The sequence below is a fragment of the Morus notabilis genome, unplaced genomic scaffold (genome assembly GCF_000414095.1).
Source record: "Morus notabilis unplaced genomic scaffold, ASM41409v2 Scaffold370, whole genome shotgun sequence".
Classification (NCBI taxonomy): domain Eukaryota; kingdom Viridiplantae; phylum Streptophyta; class Magnoliopsida; order Rosales; family Moraceae; genus Morus; species Morus notabilis.
The window spans coordinates 347,664-370,250 of record NW_010358187.1 but is presented as its reverse complement, the minus strand read 5'-3'; the positions used below and the strand labels follow the sequence as shown (position 1 = coordinate 370,250).

Sequence of the window (22,587 nt, the reverse complement as noted above, 5' to 3'; positions counted from 1 at the left end):
CTCCATAGCAACCGCAACTTGAAACTCAGTCTTGCATGCTTGAAGACAATCCTTTTATGGTGAGAAATTTGATGCTTCAATGGAAAAATAAGTTTCGATTGACTTTAATATCCTCGGAAAAAAGTTTTTCTCGTGATTTAATGATTGGACATGCCCAAGCTCACTAGTTCAGGGATAGGAGCCAAGTTGAAATTGAGGCATTTTTTTTGTCCTTTTTTCCCTTGCGTTTTCTCACCCTCATTTTGTATACAAACATACCACACCACTTTAATCGAGTGAATCAGCAAATAAAAACAAAAACAAAAACAAAACTTACCAAATTGAGCCTGCCCTGCCAAATTTCATTGGCTACCTCACCAGGTAAAGAATCCCACATAGACGCAGGCTCAGTACAGTTTCTTTTCTTTCTAATTTCACGCCTGTCTCGAGAATAATTTATAATTTTCCGCGTAAAATGCACAAGAGCTCAGCAAAGAATAATAAACACGACACTAATTTTTTTCCTTAATTAACGAAATAACTGTTTTAAGAGTGTGGCATGCCTAGGGTTAAAGCATAGATTAACAATAACAATCAAATTCACAGAGATTAGAGTTGGGGCAAGATGAATATTAACAATCAAATCCAGAGACCAAACTATTGAAATTTTTCTAACTATATTTACTTCCAAGTCTTACTGGCAGCTGTAGAAAACCTACATGGGCAAGTCACTTCAGTCTTCCAGAATGTACATGGGGAGCAGGAACAAGAATATATAAGAAAACATATATAGGGGAACAAACTGCATGAAAAAAAAAAGACGAGATGATTCAGTTACAAAAATATGATAAATCAAAAATGATTTTGGCATTAACTGTACTGTACGATTTGTAAAGCACGAGCGTTCGACAAACAACAAATTTATTCTTTTGGCTTTTGGCATGAAAAACCACAAAAAAAAAAAGACGAGATGATTCAGTTACAAAAATATGATAAATCAAAAATGATTTTGGCATTAACTGTACTGTACGATTTGTAAAGCACGAGCGTTCGACAAACAACAAATTTATTCTTTTGGCTTTTGGCATGAAAAACCACAAACTTGTTCACACTATATACCACATATTATGTTGTGCTACCCAACCCACTAATTCTTTAACGGTATTCTGGCACTGCCAGTCTTTCACCAAGTAGTAATAAATTAATAATCACCTATAATGCTGAAACACACACACACACATGTATATATATTCATACACACAAAATGACTACTTCCTTTACGTTTTAAGAAGAGACAGATGATGAACTGGCAGTTAAATGAAATGACCTTCCATAAACATGAACAATAGTGGCTTTCAGTTTTTTGGATGCGAGAAATGAACAAGACTTTAGTTCAAAAACAACGTTAAAAGCACAAAATTCATATGAAAGTCACTCTCAAGATAATTCAAGTAATAAACACAACATTTAAAATAAAAATTCAATAACATGTGAATAACGGTTTTTACCTTAGTCAGCATTGTGAGACTGGTCATGCTCGATGAAGTCTAGTGCATCTTCCTTCGAAACAACATTGACACGACTCACCCTGTTTTTATGTGTCACCCCGTATATCTTGTCAGAAACTTTGACAAGCTCTGGTCGAAACGTTGTGGTTATAAATTGAGTGCTTGCCATGTCTGCCAAGCGACGAATCATATCTACAGATAAAGTAGTAAGGAGCTCATAGAGCACTATGCATTCCACAAACAGTCAAATGGATAAAGCACATGCTGACATATCATTATCTATATATATAATTTACACTCGATATTAATCACAATGAAAATTCCAGTACGCAAATGGACAAACAACTCCCAAGACTGTCGCATGGGCTGCTAACCACCACAGAAAATGGTATGGTTGGCTACAAACTAAGCAATTCTGGATGCTAGATTATAATCCCTTTATCAGATTGCCTAACTAGAGCAGCTTGATTGGACCGGGTAACTTCAATGTTGAAACAAAGATCTACCTAGTGTACATCTTGCTTCGCAATGATACAGCTGAAACTGAGTACTTAAAGTTTCAATCATGGCAGTAATACAATCGAAGCACCAAAATGTCACAAGCTTACACATCTGCACCTGCATCCTGACAGTGGACCCTAACCTGATAGACTGCTGTATGGGAAATAATGTAGCACAGGATCTTTTAGAAGGATCCAAGCTGATTATTTAAATAATTGACTTCTAAACACGAGATCTAAGAACTTAAGTCAATCTATGTCTAATTTATCATCACTTCAAACTCCAAATTGCCTACTACTTTTGCTCAAAAAATAATAATAAAACAAACAAATTGAAAACTACTACTTTAGTACTAATACTAATAAACTCACTGAAACTTGAATCTCCCATGGAGACATGGGCAGGAGGAATGTATTAGGCGAAGGTATATAGTTCAAAATACAAACACAAAGAATGAACGAAATGAAAGCTATTAAGACTCTCAGAAAACCCACATAAAACAAGTACAACAAAATAGGATACTTCCTACAGCAGTCCTGTACTGTGGATCCAGAGCTGCGTCTATCTCATCAAAAAGATAGAAAGGAGCTGGATCACATCGCTGGATGGCAAAGATAAGCGTAAGTGCGACAACAGTTTTCTGACCCCCAGATAACTGCTTCATGGACTGAGTTTCTCCATGTCCAGTAAAAGAAACCTGCCATACCGAAAAAGACCAGTTCAAAAAGAATACATTTACGCCAAATGTAATATACAGCAGATGCCATACATTTGGTTGTGAAATCCAAAAAAAAAACCCTGCCATACCGAAAAAGACCAGTTCAAAAAGAATACATTTACGCCAAATGTAATATACAGCAGATGCCATACATTTGGTTGTGAAATTCACAGCATCTAATTCAAGTTCCAAGTGTCCAGAAAAACTTTATACAGTCTCTATCTTCAACTACCACAACTGAAACCCCACTACTGCTGATATCCAGAATGAATTCCTTACGTACCATGGAATCTTTTTGGGATAAAATATGTTTTGGTTCTTTGTGGAGTTGCACCTGTAAAGGGTTTAGAGATTTTCCTCGGCTGGACTGGATGCCTCTTTATAGTTATTGTATCTTGTTAATTTCCTTTAGAGAACCTGCTATTCTTTCCAATCACATTATTTTATTGTCCTAGTAAATTTTCCATCTCCTAGTAAGAGCAAGGATCCCACAACTATCAACGAATAAGTTCCCAACTTTACTTGCTACATCAGATCATCAAAAGAGTGAAAAGAATAGGGCTTTCTTTTTTCCTGCAGAGGAAATATATTCATGAGTTAAGAAACTACGTGCCTTCACTTTCACGCCAATGTATTTCTCAACTCTACCCTCCAAATCTGCTTCACGAGGTCCATCCTCATCATTATCATCATCACCATGATCACCATCCTGTGAATATAAACCCACAGCCATATGTTATATAACACCAATCTTCTGAGCATTGCTAGATATGAGCCATCAAAAAAGATGCTAATGAGATGCTAAGAGATCAACTATAATCAAAAAAAGAATATGCTTAGCATACAATAAATCAATAAATGAATGAATCCTCGATCATGGTATTAACAATTTAACATAAATATATAATTAATGATCACAAAAATACAGAAGTAACCACATACAACTGAGGAAACTGTCATTACATCTTATGGTAAAAGCTTAAGCTGCATGATTAGAGTGCCGCACCTTCTTCTTCATCATAACCAAGTGACCATATCCACCTTGCACAAGTTCCGAGAAAACTTCTCGAAAGTGCCTAGCAACACCTTTGAAAGTACGCTCAATGGACTCATCCTTCCTTTGATCTAAAGCTGATATAAGTTCTTTAATTTTCTGCAGAATTTAAAGTAAAAGCGCATTAAGAAAATCCATATTTCAATCACTGAAGTATGAAAAATGTTTCACATAAAATATCCATTCCGAAGAGAGATCCTCGCATATTACCTCGTCACCAGCATTAAGTTCAGCTTGCCTTTTTTGTAGCTCTTCTCGTTGCTCTGTGAAATTTACATACTGATCAAGTGCTTTCTTGTTGACATGGCTAAACTGCTGGAGTTGTTCGCTGCACCTATGCAGCATTTTATGCAATTCCTTGACATTCCTCCGCTTATATCTACCATTTCCAACATAGAAGAGAACACCATTACATTGTCAAATAAAATACTGGAATATAAAAATGGTGAGATCACATAACTCAATTACACTAAAAGGATTAAAAATAACTTTGAAAAAAAATTAAACATTATGCAATTGCAAAAATAGTCAAAGAAACAATCTGAGAATGCATTTAAAAACTAAAGACAAGAACTGAACTTTTCCTCATTTGTTTTCATTAATTAAAAATGAACAATTGTATTGATGAAAGAAAAATGCATCAAAATAAACAAAAATCAGTTCTCAAATAAGATCAAACAATGAAGTTCCAAGTCATACGTTTCAAAGGCATCTGATGACAATGGACCCAATTCCCTGATCTTTCTTGAGTACTCCTCTTGTTTAGCAAGAAACATGTTTCTTCTACTCAATAGTTGTTCTAACTCTTTGGCTTCATCCTGAAGTGCCCTCTCGTAGTTGTCCTCCAAATTCTGCTGTCACAGATGATCATCAGCAAAAACAGAAGCCATTACCGGTTACTACTCTAACTGCACAAGAGAACTACCTTTAACTTGATCTTTTCATCTTTAATCTTCTTAAGTTTCTTTGTTCGTTCATCTATGTCTGAAAGCACTCCTGAAAAGCAGAATTTTAGTCAAATACAGAAGCAAAGATTAGAACATAAAACTGGAAAATCATACAAGGATATCATGGGCCTCACTTTTAAGCTGCTCTGTTGCATCCTCAACTGATTGTCTAGCATCATTAAGTTCTTGCCTTTTGATTTCAACTTCACCATACCAACTCTCACTTTCTGCAGAAGATATTATGGCCTCCAATTCTTGCTTTCGCCTCGTGAGGTTGGTAGTTAGGTTAGTATCGAGCTCTGCTTTTCTTGTTTCAGTCTATCCGTTGCAAGTATAAGCACATTAGGAACCGTATGGAGATGTAAAAATCTTGATAAACACCAACAAGATTCATCTTACAAACCTCAATACGCTCAGTCTTGCATTTGATAAGGCTTTCTTTAAGATCCGTTATTTCAGGGTTCAATCTCGAGAGAATGTCCTTTTCCTCCGGTGTTAAGTGATCAATGAGCTCTGTGCCCATTTCAGCCTCTTTCATGGCCACACTGGCTTTAAGCTGTACAATTTGAGTCTGTACATCTGCAAGTGATTTTCTCTACAAACAAGCAAGAAGATTCTTAAAAAACACAACTTTGAACAATAAAGAGAGAATACAAGATGCTCCTCCTGCGAATAACATAAAGGTAGCCAAGGCCCAGAAATACCTTATTTTCAAGAGCTTTGGAAAGCAATTTTTTCTGTTTATTAGCATTTGCAATGTCCTGCTTAAGCTGTTCTAATTCTGACTTGTCATGAGACTGCTTTGCATCAATTTTCTGCTGCTCAGTCACAAGTTCTGTAATTTTCTGGTCTATCTGTGAGATAAATTTAGCAAAACAAAAGCATTGGAGTATACATGAAACATTTAGAAGAAATAAAAGCGCCAAAGATAACATGCAAAAACGTTACAACAGTCATTTTCATATTTTGCCCACATGCATGGGGGGCACGTTCATACATTCAAAGGTAATTAGATAAGACGTGCTAGGAAAAGAAAGTTACGGAAAAATAGACATGTTAAGGCCGTTAAAAATTGCCTATTAAAGCTTTAATTTGGCACAATAATAGAAGAGCTCTACTACAGGAGAAAAGAATACCTAGAAAGGTGGTCATGCGCTCATCAAAATTGACCAAAGGCCACTAATAAAACTCTGAAGAAAATATTTTAAGATTTTCTTTTCTTTTCAAATGAGAAAAGTAAAAGGTTAATTTAGAAGGACAAAGCTGATAAGTGAGTAGCCTTGTGGTAAGGCACCACTCTAGGACGAGTCATAAACTAGACGGCCTAAGTTCGAGTTCCATTTGAAGCACCCCTGGACTTTTCTGCTATTGAAGCTTATGGGTTGTCCAGTTGGTCTTTGAGGTAAGAACAAAGGGTTAAGCAAACAAAATGTACAACTAGAAGAGACACGGCATTCCTACGATCAATATGAAGCTTTCTGAAACTTAATTTCTACAAGAGAAGCAAAAAGCACGTTCAAGAGGAAGTGAAAATCGTTTTTCATAGATAGCCTCACCAATATGAAAGATAGATGGCACCTGAGCAATTTGTTATATACACATTTAAAATTTTAATAAAACATAAACGTCCACAGAAAATTTCCTTCCTCTCAATTTTCCCCCACTCTTGCAACTTCATCATATTTAGAACTTATAAAAAAGAAAATTGATGAACAATAATTTTAATGGAACAATGACCAAGATGGAGGTGACCAAAAAGAAATCAAATTTATAAACATATAGCCAAAAGGATATCTTGAAGCAGAAATCTAACTCTTTCCAGTTCCTCTTCCTTCACATTTATAGATTTTGTGTTTTGCATGATTATATTCATAAACTTCAATCTTGATCGTCTATGGTCATAGAATCCACCAGTCATACCACCTTTCTTGCTCACTTGATCACCTGTTAAGGGATCATAAATTTGTGAGGGAATTACATACATCAAAATAGTCATGGTTGGAATAATCAAGGTTTACACACCTTCCAAAGTTATGCAGTCTAGGTTATTGTCACGAGCAACCCTTGTGGCCACATCCAGATCTCGACAAATCACAGTTCTTGCAAACACCTATGAAAATATAAAATCATTGAAGGATAGTTTAAGACAAATTATCAAGACTTTTAATTCAACAAAAAGGCGCTACAGATACAAACAACAACAACAACAAATACAAGCCTTAATCCCAAATTAATTGGGGTCGGGTAAAAGGCGCTACAGATACAAATAGGTATATTAACTTCAACAAATATCTTTTAAGTATATTGGAATCACAACTTACAAGTATATTGTACTGACTACTGACAACTTATACAAGTGTTACAAGTTAGTACGGTACTGATATATATATATATATATATATTTTTTTTTTGTGTGTGAAAAGAAACGATCTTTATTAATAAAGGGAAGGGAGGGAGAGTTAACCACCACTACCCTGACCCAAAAAACTAACAAGATCATCATAGGATGACCCTTGATTTCTTAGAACAGAAGTTTAATTAACATAATATCCCACAATTCTAGAAGCAATACAATATCAGCGTCATAAACAAGTGTGTCTAACATTAACCACTGATTCTCCTAGTATTACTAACGGAAATAGAATCTAGTTAGTACGTAACCTGTGCAAATGCGGCAGTATAGTTCGGAGAAAACTTCAACTTCTTTAACAGAGGTATCACATCAGAACTCTGTGGATAATAAACGCGTGGTGCGGTCACCCTGTTCAATGGGATGAAAGTAACTCGCCCACCTTTCAGTGAATTAAGGTGCCTAATTATCTGGGTTGATATGTCATCATTCTCAACCACCACGTGAAATAAGCTGTTCAAATAGTACAGCAGCCAAACAAAAGAATATAATAAAATAAAAAGACAGTCTCTAGCATTAAGTGCATTTACAAGAAGATGATAACACTGTGATATGAGTATACCGGTAAATAATAATAATAATAATAATAATAATAATAATAATAATAATAAATAACAAAAAACAACAATAATAAATAACAATAATAATAATAATAAATAACAATAATAATAATAATAACAATAACAATATTAATAATATTATTATTATTATTGTTATTTTTTATTATTATTATTATTTGCTCACTTAAAAATGAGTTAAGGAGATGTTTATGATTGCATTTACAGTCAAGTAAGAAGCTTGGTATAATTCTTACAAACCTGTTTCCGGCAGTAACTTCAACAGCAGTGAAAAATCTTTCATCACAATCAAGTAACTCAATAATTGGACCAAATACCCCCGGAATTTTGTACTCATTGCAGATCTTCCGAACAGAATTCAGCCCTCTTCTGACTTCCTGAAAGTGGACAAATAAAAAAAGAAAAAGGAAAAGGTAAAATATGATTACAATTGAAAAGTCTGCGAGATCCAGTACTGGATGCCGTCATAGAATCAGCTGAAGGGCCTCAGTACCAAGAATAGGAAATAAACAAACAAATAAAAAAAATACTTTTTTCTAAGAAAGAACAAAAATAGAAAAACATTATTGACCAAGGACAAGTGAAGACTTTACCGAAGCCTGCTGTTTATGACATGATACAATAATAAATATTTGTTCAAAAATAGATCCAACTTTTCTCTTAAAATACCCGTAGTTCTTTTCTTAATACTACCATTAAATTTATATTAGCAAATGGTCTTGGGAGACTATATCCTCACCATCCCATAATAAAATAAAATAATAATCAGTAACTTCCTCATTTATGTCCTATCTATGATGGACCACAGGAGATGGATAAAAGATAGGTGGAAGCCTCATTTGTATAAAAGTTAAACTAATGGCATATTTACTTATCAAGAATTAGAAATGGGAGTCAATCCCATGTTTACTTACCCATTTTTATCCTAGAATGGAAGTAGGATTGGTGGATCCTCATTTGTATAAAAGTTAAACTAATGGCATATTTACTTATCAAGAATTGGAAATGGGAGTCAATCTCATGTTTACTTACCCATTTTTATCCTAGAATGGAAGTAGGATTGGTGGACCCCTCACAAATTTAGGATTGAGAAATGGATTGGCAATCCCAAGCCCTCCCTCTGGATTGGGACTCCCAATCCTATAGTAATATTAAATTACTGCTATGGATTTTTATCAATAAATTTCGTTTTTCTTATAAAAAAATATTAAATTACTATCTTATCCCTAGTTCACGTGCAAAAAGTTGGGGAAAAAAAAAAAAGAAATGAAAAAAAAAACCCTATGTTTAACATTTTATAAGCATGCTATTATAACAATTATCTTAATTGTTATTAACTCCATTAAAATAAGTATACAATTTATCTTTTAATGAAGCAAAATAATATATTTCAATTTTTGAACCCTTTAATTTTAATTTTCTATTTATTTTATTCAATTTTTTACACTTTATTTCAATTTTTCTACCAAAAAAAAAAGTATACAATGCACCTTTTCAAATTGAAATCAAATTTGTACTTAATAAAATATATAAGTAAAGTTGCAACAGTTCCTTCTAACTTTTGGTTAAGTCAATGCATATGTGAAATTCTCAATGACTTCAATTCTGAAACCTTTAACGGTTTAACCTAAGTAAACAACATTATTGTGACTCCAAATCCTGCACACTCCAATTCACGTCCCCCCTATTGCACATAAGTAAGCCACCATAAAACCTTTAGAAGATATCTTCCTTCCTCTTTCCTCCACTAGGACTCCGTTAACTTTAAATAAATAGGCATACATCAATCAAGCTCTGAGCCTGTTAGTGTATCCAAAAAGAGAGAACCCCAAACAAAAGGTTCCCCCTAAAACACCCATCACAACAGCTAAGGAAATTAAAATGGCCTATGGCAACAAATCTAACACATATAAAAAGAAATTCAAATTGACTTAGTGTATAAAGTGGATACCAAAAGACCCACTAATTAAGAAAACATGTATTGAGGTTCATGAAAGCACAATAAGTCAACAATATATCAATAATAACAAACTACAAGAGACACTTACACCGGGAGTTGCATGATCGAGGCTCTTTTCTGCCTTTTCAACTTCAGTTCTCAGCTTATCAATTTCAGCAGAAAGTTCCGTTTCTTTTCCCCATAAGACCCTATGGAAATAAACACTTTAATAAAATAGAGATCTCTCAAACAAAAACGCTACTATATAATTGCAAAGGAACCCATACTTCCGCTCATTCTGCAACTCATCTCTCTGTGATCGCTGAAAGTTGAAGCCTTGACGAGACTGAGAAATGAGGGACTCCAGATTCGCAATTTCTGTTTTACGACTTTCAATGTAGACATCTTGCTCTCTCAACTCAGAATTAAGCCGATGAATCTCATCCTGAAGTTTTCTCTCCTGGAATAAACAGGAGTACAAGAAAATATTAGGTGTTAGATATATCATATAAACAAAAAAAATGTTTCATCAACAGAAAAGTACAAAGGGGCACAAAGTGCAAGAAATCTACCAAAACTAGAAGAAACAGAAAACTGGAACAAAGAAGACAAAACTCACGCAATGGTTGTCAGATGCTTTTTAATATAACAGAAAAACAACTTTATTTAAGAGGGGGAAAAGACCCTACGAAAAGAGAAGATCAGAAACTCTCTCAAAACCAACAATAATAAAGGGAGAACTTAAAACAATATTCTCCCAATTATAAAAATATTGAAAGGAAAGTTCCTAATCCAGATTCCTTGCACCATTTTCGAAACTACCCAAAACTGAACTCCATCCCCAAAAGTTGTCAGATTCCCAGTATTCAATTCAATCGTATACTTGTATTACTTTACCCTCGACCAAGCATTTGACAGCTTCAGGCTTCACCCACCCCCACAAAAACCCCGGTCATGCACCTCATCTTGCCTTGTCCTGAATTTCACTCCTTTCATTGGCATTGACTAAAAGAAACCTTCTTATGGCCTACCAGCCTGATCCTCCTTTTCCACTATATCAGCGATATGAGCAGAAATGACAGCTAGAATATAAAACACAGGAAATGGCCGAAACCGACAAAATGATGAAATGCTGACTATACCAATAATCTCAGCACAAGTTTTCCCCCAAAGCAACAAAGGGAACTAAGGATACTCAGAAAGAAGCGTAATGCTGAAATGTTGACCATATAATCAGTAATGTCGGCATAATTTTGCATCAAAGTATAAATATCTAAGTCCATATTTTCAACCTACATGTTAACTTCCAGTAATTGGATACATCATAAAAGGATATATCACAATAGAATAAACGAATTACAGAACTACCTGGTCCAAATTCGAACTAAGAACAACATTGAGATCCCTAATTTCCTTTTGAAGCCATTTGTCACGAGCAGCTTTATTAGAGAACTGAGTGGCACGGCCTTGCTTTTGATAGAGAATGCTAAGTTGCTTCTCACGCTCCATTATTCTGCATTGCATCAACCCATCATGACAGAAAGATACTTGTACAATTCAAAGGGCAAAACATACTACAAATATGGACACACAGGTATGTTGACTACAAGAATGCTAGATACCACCAAATGCTACAAGACCGTAGTTCCATGTCAGAAAATCAAGAGGAAAAAAAGACACATTTTGTAAATAAATGTGACAAAAATAATGATATAGCTGAATTACAGTAATAATTACACTAGTTGCATTCAGCATAAACTCAAAAAGGTAAGGTGGAAAATAAGGGCAGTAGACAATCCGTCTTGGTGTAACTAAACAAAAGATTTTCCACCAAAGAGATGGGGACAGAAATTTATTGATGTGAACCAAGCTGCAAAATGAGACATTAAACTATGAAAATGAAATGCTCCAAAGAAAATAAAATATACACATCCTTCACGGATGGGAGCAGAAGACTTACCCCTTTGTTATCTCCTTCTCCCTCGTGACTTGATTTTCATACAAAGGATTTATTTCGTCAAGCTCATTCATTGAGTCCTGAATTTCTTGCTTCAGAATTTCAAGTTGCTTGACTGCATCATCCTAAATGGACATGATAGGATTTTTTTTTTGATAAGAAACAAAATTTTATTGAAAAAAGATAAAAATTAAGAATACAACATGCGACAAGGCGTCCACCTAAACAAAACAAAGCCAGCACCAAAAAGCTAAAAACAAAAACACAAATCTATTGAAGAACTAAATCCTATCCTCTAAGCAAATCCAAAAAGGAAAAAGCAGTGAGGCCTTTAACTTGAGAAACCATAAAGCCACACAAAACTTGATTCTCTCCCAAACTACACTAACAGCTCCCTCTATGTCCTCAAATATTCAGTTGTTCCTCTTTAACCAAAGTACCCAAGTAATAGAAAGAGTAGCAACATTCCAAAGCCTTCTCCTTCTACTATCCAAAAACTCACCATTGAAGATTTCCGTAACCGCTTTTGGGATCACCCAAGAAACTTCAAACTCAGATAAAACTCATTTAATTGGATCACGATATGAATAAACAATAGCAACATTCAATTGGTCTCTCATTACCAAAAACCTCATTTAGTTTTCAAAAATGAAAAGGAAAAAGAAAATGACAGTGAAAACTAAAAAAACAAGACATAAACAAGGTTTACTTTGGCCCGAATATTTCCAGACATCTTCTCCTCAATATCTTTGACGTCAAGCTCAAGCTCTGTGTGCTTCTTTATTGCTTCTGTTCTTCGGATTTCTGCTGCTTCTTTCTCTTTACTTAAAGCTTGAACATCTTTTGTTAGATCTTTCATTTCCTTGTCCAAGTCTTTGGATTTTTCATGGGCATCCAGCACACTATTATACATCCTTGCTGACGTTTCAGAAACTTTGGTCCGTGCCTCTTCCACCTGAAGTAAGTTAATTCAAAAGGCTTTAGAATCTGTCACTGCCTCAGACATAGACAAATCTACATGAGTAGCTTTCAGATCCACTTCTGTACGAACCAATGCACTTAAAATGCTCAGTGAACAATGTTGTTAATGTTATAAAACATGATTTCATTTCTACTTTTTATATAAGACAAGAAACTTTATATTGATGTGATTCTAATAAAAAGATAAGAGGACATTGTGTGCTCGGGCAACAAAAAGAAACACAACAAAAATATGATTTCATTTCCAAGCAGACAAAATACTGTCAAGACAAATTTAAGTAGATAAAAGGCCAATTAAAACATGAAACCTTGAGCTAAGAGAAAATGACAACCACATTGTTCCATACAACAAAATCTAAATCTAAAAAGAAAAGAAAAGAAAAAGGAAGGTAGAATACAACAGTACCATATAACTATTTATTGCATTTTTATCTCGTCCTTGCACTGCTTCTATTTGTGTGAATTGCACATTCTAGTAATTACATTATGCCAAAACAAGAGGCTTTTGACCAATGTAAGCCAACAAACAACGATGTCTTAAGCTCTATGAGGTAACGAGAATAATATAAAACAACCTTTTACACAACTAAACTTATGATATTGACTAACCTCTGCCAACTTCTGCCGAGCATCATGAAGTTCCTTGTCATAAATAGTAAATTCTAGAGATTTGCGTTGCTTGTCAAGTTGTTGATATTTCCTTAGTTCCTCTTTCTCCTCATCCAATTCTTTTAACCTCTCATCCAAGTACTGAACAACTTGAATTATCTGCTTTCTTTTATTGCCTGATTGACAAGATAAATGTATAAAAGGTTATAACACATACGCACACGCATATATACATACATACTTAACACATGAAAACAATTTTATCCTAGAAAACCATAAAAAACAGCTCAAGAATGACTTGCCAGTTTCCAGCATAATTTTCAAACTTTCTCGACGTCTTTCCTCATAGACTCGAGTTCCACCAATTTCTTTTAGTAAATCCAGCCTTTCAGAGTCTTTCATTAATGTCAACGATGCTATCTATCAAAAGGACGATAATACAAAACTTACCACGTGAAAGTTTTTCAGGTAGATTTAAATACTAACAGGCAAACTCAAATAGCAGTATAAGAATACCTTTCCTTGCTGCACAACATAGTAAGGATTGGATCGAGAGAACCCGGCACTTTCCAATAAATTCATAACTTCAGTTTTACTGAAAATAATTATTGATATTTGTTATTACAAATTAACACCAGAAAGCCTGTAATGATCACACCAGGTTCTTAGAGGTCAATAACTCACGTGATGTGCTTTCCATCCAAGAAATAATCATCCTTCTTCGGAGTAATTGTTCTACGCAAGCAAACTTCCTCCTTATCAACCTGAGACATGGAGATACACGGTAAGACAGTGACAAGAAGGGTAACCAATGGATGTGAAACCCAACTTTTGTCGAGACAGAGAGGCATTATAACTGTGAGCAAAAATAATAAGCCACAACTGTAAAAGCTTGCAGAAAAGATAAGCAGATGATGCCACTTCAGAAACAGATAAATTTGATATTACAAGATGTTGCCTTATATGGCGCGAATTTTACGTTCAGTACACTAAATCTAAATATAAAACTATAGTCTACAAAATCTATATTCAGTACAAAATGCTTGTTTTTGGAACATTATTATTGACATGTACATAGATTTTAGAAAATTATTTTTTTCTTCAATTCAAAGCTTTATCTTTATAAAATCTCTCTCTTCAATCCTCACCCAAATCCAGGCAATTATCCAAAGATAATATAGAAACAGAGAAAACAAAAACAAAATGAATTCCCATATTTAAGACCCCACGTCCTCCCCCCTCCCCATCCTCTCTGGGAAAAATGTGAAATTTTTAGAAAAGGATGGTACCGGGATACGATTGTCAGAATTATCAAACACAATCTCAACAAATGCAGACGAAACTTGGTACCCTGCACCTTCCTGTCCAATAATGACACGTAGAGAAGTTAAAATTATGAAATAATTACAAGAGACAAGCACAAAATCGGACAGGCAATGGACAAAGAAATATTGAACATACATGGAGCAGCGCGTGCCTATCTTCACTTCGTAGGTTCTGGAAGAGGTCACTTAGTACAAAACGAATAGCTACAAAAGAATACATTTAAAAACCCAATAAGATCATTATACCAAAAAAAAAGGATGGCCTTCAAGAAATGACATGCGAACAAGTAAGACGAATGTAAAGATGAGATCTGATTCTTGCTCATACCATGGAAAAAGTTTGACTTGCCAGATCCATTGGCACCGACTGTGAATGAAATAATTAAAATTTTCAGTAGATATTGTAAAATACCCAATTAGCAAAAGAAAAAGTCGCACATAATTCAAACTATGTGCAGAAAAGAGTGTTTAAGGCAGATAGATAGCACGATTAGAACAACAAACTGAATGGAACAGCAAACGAAATAGTAATGCAAATTAAAAATTTAAATTCTAAAGAGTGGGGACTCTCTAGATTTCTAAAAGTCAAAATCATTCAAAAATTTCTGAATTATTGAAATGCCTATAGTCTAAGTTGCAACTACGAATAATATACATAGTGTCAATGCTATTAAAGCTCCATATAGATTAATGATGTTTCGAAGAGGACTCTGATTTCTCTTTTAATGAGAAACATAAATGTTTATGAAAAATAATAAAGCGAAAAACTATAATTAAAAGGATAATCACGTGTCTTCAGTGGATAAAATTTTGAGATTCTATTCTTCCTTTGATTCCTTTGAGTTGGGTTTTTTCCTGTAATTGTTGAGTTACATGAATATTTCAACTCGCATCACAGTGTCAGTGTGTGTGTGTGTGTGTGTGTGTGTGTGTGTGTGTGTGTGTGTGTGTGTGTGTGTGTGTGTGTGTGTGTGTGTGTGTGTGTGTGTGTGTGTGTGTGTGTGTGTGTGTGTGTGTGTGTGTGTGTGTGTGTGTGTGTGTGTGTGTGTGTGTGTGTGTGTGTGTGTGTGTGTGTGTGTGTGTGTGTGTGTGTGTGTGTGTGTGTGTGTGTGTGTGTGTGTGTGTGTGTGTGTGTGTGTGTGTGTGTGTGTTTAAGCATCCTCCAAACCTACTTAACAAGTTCAAGTTCCTAATGCAAGACCCCTATGTCTAAGCATCCTCCAAACCCACTTAACGAGTTCAAGTTCCTAATACAAGACCCCTACTAAAAGCTCTACAATCTTTGGGAATCATGAAACTCAAAGTTGTTTCTCAGTTAGATGGTCCTAAGGAATTAAACCCCGTACCATGTAAGAGAAAAGTAGAAAGCAAAAGCCACATTCCTGGCACTCAACTAACCCTTTGGGGTCTTAAAATCTCAAGTAATTTATATTATGGCATAATAATAAAAGAAAAAAAGGAATGAGAAGGTGTGATTTAACACTTTGCCTAATGAGTCATAGATGGACTATGGAAACAAATGAGAACCTCTAAGGCCCCGTTCATTTCACCAATTCGAGTTTTCAATTCCAGTTTTGCTAGAGTTAAAAGCTCTCACAAAAAGTCACATCTAACTTTTTCTGCTACAGTGAAAAACTCTCACATAAAATCACATCTCAACTCGAATTTGCGAACTGAACGAGGCCTAAAGTATCAACTTTGCTCCAACAAAAGTAATACACTTTAGATGGTGAGTATTGCCATATAACAAAATTTATTTATCAAGTACTTTGCTTACTGATTTCTACTCATAGGACTTCAACAATGTTCCATTGTCTGATTATGTTAAATTTCAATGTTTTCCTTTCAGCTCTCGTTTCCCTTATTGTAATCTTTCTGTATGTGAGGACAACTTGTACTCTTCTAGTAAACATTTACATTTTCGCACTCAATGAAACACTACATGACAACAGTTTCGGGACAAACTTATACTAAAAAATGCAATAAATCCACATGCATTTCAGTCAGTGAAGAGAAGAAACAACCAAAAAAGCATCCCTCTACAGCAATTAGCAAAGTAATCACAACATTACCAACACAGTTGACTTTCGGACTAAAGGGCTCAGTAGCAACTTCTTCCTTGTAGCTCTTAAATCCCTCAATTTTGACCTAAACAAAAACAGTAGATATAAAGAAATGGTTCAAAAAGGGACAAATAGCCAAGGTAAAGACGGCAACCTTCGAACCACAACAGGAACTCACCTGTTTTATATACATGTTGAAATTTCCAGGCTATCCAACCTCTGTGAGACAAGAGAAAAGCAAAACAAAGAAACAAAAATCAATATAATAAATACAGTGACTGTTATAATAATCGAATATCTGAATTGTGACTGTCTTACTGAGACATGGAAGAGCTTGTGCCTAAGGAATTAAATTAGTGCAAGAATAGTAAGATTCTCAGAGTTACTCAGCAACCAAACAACAAAAAATTGATTTCACAAGACGCAATGAGAACAAAAACTAGAGAAATCGAGAATCACAGTAAAATCGGTGAAATATAACCAAAAACCCTAGCTAGTAGCACGGTACTGAAAACGCAATCCCGTTCGCCAAAATCAGTGGCTCGAATTCGGTCCTAGGGTTTCAACCACTGCAAAGTTCTATTTCGAGAAAATCATGGCGGATTCGGGCGAGAAAAACCTTACCAATTAGAGTCGCCGATGGAGTTCCCAGACTGTGCAGTTTTAGAGGCAGAAAGTTTTAGAGAGAGAGAGAGAGAGAGAGAGAAGGAAAATTGAGGGGAGCAGAAGAGAAATGGAAGAAAAGGGGTGAGGGTGCGCAGGTTAAGCAGCGTACGCACCGGCAGTGAACTTTGGCGCGGAGATGCTTTCCTTCTCCAAAGTCAGAGCTGAAGAAGATCGACCAGGAAGAAAAGCGAATGATAAATGGCGGCAAAATAAGGTGAAAATCCCATTTTTAGGATTTTTTTTTTTCTTTTCTCGCTTAATTTTGCCACGTTAATTATTGACTGAGAATAAAAATAAAAATAGATGCTCTGTTTATTTTTATTTTTTGCGTTTTTTGAAAAAAAAAATGAAAGTAGAAAAGAAAAAGCGCTTGACACAATTAAAGTTAAAAAACATAAATAAAAATAATTTTTTTATTTAATGTAAAATATGAGAGAAATAAAAAAAAATTTAGTCGTTTTTAATTTTTTGTTTTTATTTTCTCCTCTCTCGAATAGAGAGATATTAATAAATTTTTTTATACTTAAAATAATTTCTTAATAAAACTACTAAACACATTTTTAAAAATGATTTCTGTCTGAGATTAAAAACGTTTTCATTTCTATTTTTATACAAAAAAAAGTCATAAAAATGACTACCCCTCAACACATATGATAAGATTTTTTCTAAGTACAGTCTTTTCAAAGGCTTCAAAAGATAGCAAAGTGGATTACATCTCGAAAAGGTAGTGAAGTAGCGAAGTATATTACAGTCTTTTCAAAGGCTTCAAAAGGTAGTGAAGTAGATTTTTTCTAGGTTTGTTTGGCGTGGTCAGCCTGTTCGGGCTATTCTTCTCCATCAGTCTGCTTTGGCAGAGGGGATATTCTTTCGGTCATAAAAATGACTACCCCTCAACACATATGGTAAGATTTTTTCTAAGTACAGTTGTTTCAAAAGCTTCAAAAGGCAGCGAAGTAGATTACATCTCAAGAAGGTAGTGAAGTAGCAAAGTAGATTATAGTCTTTTCAAAGGCTTCAAAAGTAGCAAAGTAGATTTTTTCTAGGAATGTTTGGCGTGGTCAGCCTGTTCGGGCAGTTCTTCCCCGTCGCCTGCTTTGGCGGGGCCCTATTCTTTCGGTCATAAAAATGACTACCCATCAACACATATGATAAAATTTTTTCTAAGTACAATCTTTTCAAAGGCTTTAAAAGGTAGCAAAGTAGATTACATCTAAAAAAGATAGTGAAGTAGCGAAGTATTACAATCTTTTCAAAGGCTTCAAAAGGTAGCGAAGTAGATTTTTTCTAGGTTTGTTTGGCGTGGTCGGCCTGTTCGGGCTATTCTTCCCCGTCGGCCTGCTCTGGCAGGGGGTCTATTCTTTCAGTCATAAAAATGACTACCCCTCAACACATATGATAAGATTTTTTCTAAGTACAGTCTTTTCAAAGGCTTCAAAAGATAGCAAAGTGGATTACATCTCGAAAAGGTAGTGAAGTAGCGAAGTATATTACAGTCTTTTCAAAGGCTTCAAAAGGTAGTGAAGTAGATTTTTTCTAGGTTTGTTTGGCGTGGTCAGCCTGTTCGGGCTATTCTTCCCCATCAGTCTGCTCTGGCAGAGGGTATATTCTTTCGATCATAAAAATGACTACCCCTCAACACATATGGTAAGATTTTTTCTAAGTACAGTTGTTTCAAAAGCTTCAAAAGGTAGCGAAGTAGATTACATCTCAAGAAGGTAGCGAAGTAGCAAAGTAGATTATAGTCTTTTCAAAGGCTTCAAAAGTAGCAAAGTAGATTTTTTCTAGGAATGTTTGGCGTGGTCAGCCTGTTCGGGCAGTTCTTCCCCGTCGCCTGCTTTGGCGGGGCCCTATTCTTTCGGTCATAAAAATGACTACCCATCAACACATATGATAAAATTTTTTCTAAGTACAATCTTTTCAAAGGCTTTAAAAGGTAGCAAAGTAGATTACATCTAAAAAAGATAGTGAAGTAGCGAAGTATTACAATCTTTTCAAAGGCTTCAAAAGGTAGCGAAGTAGATTTTTTCTAGGTTTGTTTGGCGTGGTCGGCCTGTTCGGGCTATTCTTCCCCGTCGGCCTGCTCTGGCAGGGGGTCTATTCTTTCAGTCATAAAAATGACTACCCCTCAACACATATGGTATGATTTTTTCTAAGTACAGTCATTTTAAAAGCTTCAAAAGGCAGCGAAGTAGATTACATCTCAAAAAGGTAGCGAAGCAACAAAGTAGATTACAGTCTTTTCAAAGGCTTCAAAAGTAGCAAAGTCAATTTTTTCAAGGTCTGTTTGGCGTAGTTAGCCTGTTCGGGCTGTTCTTCCCCGTTGACATGCTTTGGTGCGGGGCCTATTATTTCGGTCATAAAAATGACTACCCCTCAACACATATGGTAAGATATTTCTATGTACAGTCTTTTCAAAGGCTTCAAAAGGTAGCGAAGTAGATTACATCTAAAAAATGTGAGAGAATATGCATTGGATCGACAATAGAAAGATGTAGCAAAAAATAAACGCAGATGGGGATGACACACAAATGAAACACAGGAACTCTTTTAGTGCAATATATGATCATTATGTAATTTGTAAAAGATACAATGCTTTCTTTAACATTTCAATGCAAACAGGATTATCACAACTCCACACTCTTATTGGAAAGCCTAGAAAGTCTAGGAGACAAAACAACATGAAAGCAACACCCTTTAGCTTATAGAAAGAAAATTAATTTGACAAGCATATGGTTCAACTGATCATTTAGTTGTAAGCGTCGGGGTTTGCGACGAGGTAGCCTTCGACGAGCTTGAACAGACCGACGGCCTTTTCTTTTCCCTCCTTAGCCTTCTCTTCATTGATCGGGGCATCTCCAATGGTGTAGAACTTGGTGTTGACCTTAATAATCGCTCCTCCATCTGGGGATGCCACAAACTTGGTCTGGTGAGAGATTTTCTCAAGTTCAGCAGACAAAACATCTCCTTCGATCAAGCTGTGGCTGTAGCTCAAGTTGTCTAGGTCAACTGCATCAAGCTTTTGCTTCACGTACTTGCCTGCAAATGAAATTTCACATGAAACTCTGATTTGGTTCGAAATTTGCATATACCATCTTTATTGCTTCAGGGTATCGAATTGGTTGTAATAAGAAAAGGAAAGGGATTGAAATGGAAAGAAGCGTCCTTTTATTTATGTGCAAACTTATCTAATTAATGTTTGTTAGGAATTCAAATTGTATTTCGTAATTTAGTGAGTACGTAAACACATGAAAAAATGAATTATTCTCTTTTTCTCTTTCAATTGAAGAAATATAAATGTGTCTTCATTAAAATCATAAATACACAAGATCACGGAGATAAAGTAAAATTTTACTATACCATCAGGAAAGGTAAGCTTCTTGACGGTTCCGGGCCCTCCATTTCCTTCGACAGTCTCAGCACTTTTAGCAGCTTGGGGAGCAATTTTTGGGAAAAGGTTGTCAGCGTCAAGGACGAAGGCCTTGAACAGCCTAGCGGGAGCAACATTGGCGGTGAACTCGTCATCGAAAGAGAAAACACCCATGATGATCTAAGGTTTCGAAAGGGTTCAAAGAGGAAAAGATAAGGAAGGGTTGTTTTGAACTTTGAGGTGTTTTGTGTTGAAGAGATGTGCATTATAGTGCTGCTATTTATAGGCTAAGGCTTCTGGTTGCTCCGTATGAAATATCCCCTGATTTATTGAGTAATTTAGCGAGTAAATATTCTTTTATTGGATGTTTACATGATTGACGAGAAAAACTATTATTATCTTTGCCGTGCTGGGAAATTATAATAGTTCTCAAATAAGTAGCATTTCTTTTAAAGGAGTTAAATAATTTGCATTTTAGTCAAAGAAGGCGCCTCTCGGTTGATTTAATATGAATTTACTCACAACTAGCTAGGAATAAAGAAAGATCGTTGGATCCAAGATTGATAACATTTCATATATTTATCCTATATGTGAATATATGGTTCAATGCGCAGGGGAAAAAATTGGACAATTTATGTTAACTGCATTGAAATTAAAGAAGCAGAAAATGGTAGAAAAATGGAACCTTTACTATTCTGAGATCAGAATACTTTATCAAACATAATTCACTATCCAAGCTCTATATACATATATACCTTTTTGGTTATTGGTTATCCTACTTCATATGCAGATGAAATGTCATAATTATTCTATTTGATTCAAATCATATAAAATCCTCAAAAGAAAAAAAAAAAAACATTTTGTCCCTGGTAAGTGGTGAAGCACTATTCTTTTTTCCTTTTTTTCCCCCCCACTATTTTCAAGATTTGAAGGTTGACTTCTAAAAATGCCAGCCAGTAGGCAATAATCAGCATTAATAATCAGCAAATATCTCTTTTCTTTTTTTATTTTGGATATAATATTTGAAAAACGTTTTTTATTTTTTATTTTATATCTTTTCAAAAGTCTTATTTCCCGGTGATTATTTTATAACTCACATGCCCCACAACTTATGCACTCGTCACATGTGGTCTTCCTCTAATAGCTAAGGGAACCTTCTGGATAAAACATCCTTGATGATGGACACAATTTGAGGCTTTGCATGATATATATATATATATATATATATATATTATTGAAAGGTAATTAGGAAAGTGCTTTAAGATTAATAATCTTCCACTTCAGCCAAGGGACGTCATAATGTTTCTAAAACCTTTTATGTCATGCATACTTATTCCTCAAATAAAAACGGAGAAGTAGAAATTAACACTTAATGAACCTCTCCATTAAGAAATCTATAAACAACGAATATGGAAATCAGTAATAAAAAAAAATCACAACGACAACAGTTGAGAAAGGACTCTAAGAAGTGAACGACAAAAAAAAAGCGTCATACAACAAAAAAAGATTAGGGGTGTACATAAACCTGAACAACCCGCAAACCCAACCCAACCCGAACAAGGCAACTTATAACATTATTTTTTATTTTTTGGCCTACTAAATGTTTGGTCTGAGGTGTTTGGAACGGTTTGTGGGTTGAGCCTATAATAACCCGCACCCCTAATCCAACCCGCACAAACATGCCTGATAAGGAGCCTATGAGTGTGGACTGATAGGGATGGTTGTTGTTGCGGTGCTTGCTTTGGATGAATTTGAATTAAGCCTCTAATTTATGTTTGCTTTATGTTTGATGTTGGATGGACTACTTTGCTTCATGTTTGATGTTGGATTGAATTTTGAATTACTATTTATTTGATGATGAACTAAGCAGTATTATTTCTTTTTGATGATGAACTTTGAATTTTAGAGTTATGTTTGATTATCAGTATTATTTTTATTTGATGATCATTATTATTTGATGATGAACTTTGAATGTTGGAGTTATT

General features: G+C 35.1%; 2 protein-coding genes across 2 annotated transcripts; both read right to left on the bottom strand.

The window, feature by feature from the left end:
* Positions 1-539: 539 nt before the first annotated feature.
* On the bottom strand, positions 540-17,406 carry LOC21400175 (structural maintenance of chromosomes protein 3). Its single transcript, XM_024161746.1, has 30 exons — positions 17,194-17,406; positions 16,748-16,788; positions 16,579-16,654; positions 14,835-14,873; positions 14,643-14,710; positions 14,471-14,542; positions 13,866-13,945; positions 13,698-13,776; positions 13,484-13,601; positions 13,182-13,357; positions 12,301-12,546; positions 11,595-11,716; positions 11,003-11,147; positions 9,922-10,094; positions 9,744-9,843; positions 7,936-8,072; positions 7,369-7,570; positions 6,730-6,817; positions 6,502-6,651; positions 5,412-5,563; positions 5,111-5,302; positions 4,842-5,025; positions 4,686-4,756; positions 4,460-4,611; positions 3,971-4,139; positions 3,713-3,859; positions 3,320-3,415; positions 2,511-2,685; positions 1,488-1,679; positions 540-781 (listed from the first exon to the last, which is right to left on the bottom strand). Exons 2-29 carry the CDS (start codon positions 16,760-16,762, stop codon positions 1,489-1,491), a joined length of 3,615 nt encoding a protein of 1,204 aa, XP_024017514.1. The 5' UTR covers positions 16,763-16,788; positions 17,194-17,406; the 3' UTR covers positions 540-781; position 1,488.
* A 2,426-nt stretch (positions 17,407-19,832) lies between these two features.
* On the bottom strand, positions 19,833-20,837 carry LOC112090435 (major allergen Pru ar 1-like). The gene is made up of 2 exons (XM_024161761.1): positions 20,593-20,837; positions 19,833-20,271 (listed from the first exon to the last, which is right to left on the bottom strand). Exons 1-2 carry the CDS (start codon positions 20,774-20,776, stop codon positions 19,982-19,984), a joined length of 474 nt encoding a protein of 157 aa, XP_024017529.1. The 5' UTR covers positions 20,777-20,837; the 3' UTR covers positions 19,833-19,981.
* Positions 20,838-22,587: the final 1,750 nt, after the last annotated feature.

Excerpts from the sequence above, each read along its gene's own strand:
- LOC21400175 (XM_024161746.1), bottom strand. Across the intron at positions 4,612-4,685 it reads ATGAAAAGATCAAGTTAAAG|AATTTGGAGGACAACTACGA; the intron begins GTAGTTCTCTTG and ends CTGTGACAGCAG. Across the intron at positions 3,860-3,970 it reads AACTTAATGCTGGTGACGAG|AAAATTAAAGAACTTATATC; the intron begins GTAATATGCGAG and ends TAAATTCTGCAG.
- LOC112090435 (XM_024161761.1), bottom strand. The coding sequence starts at position 20,776 with ATGGGTGTTTTCTCTTTCGATGACGAGTTCACCGCCAATGTTGCTCCC. Across the intron at positions 20,272-20,592 it reads GAAGCTTACCTTTCCTGATG|GCAAGTACGTGAAGCAAAAG; the intron begins GTATAGTAAAAT and ends TTTCATTTGCAG.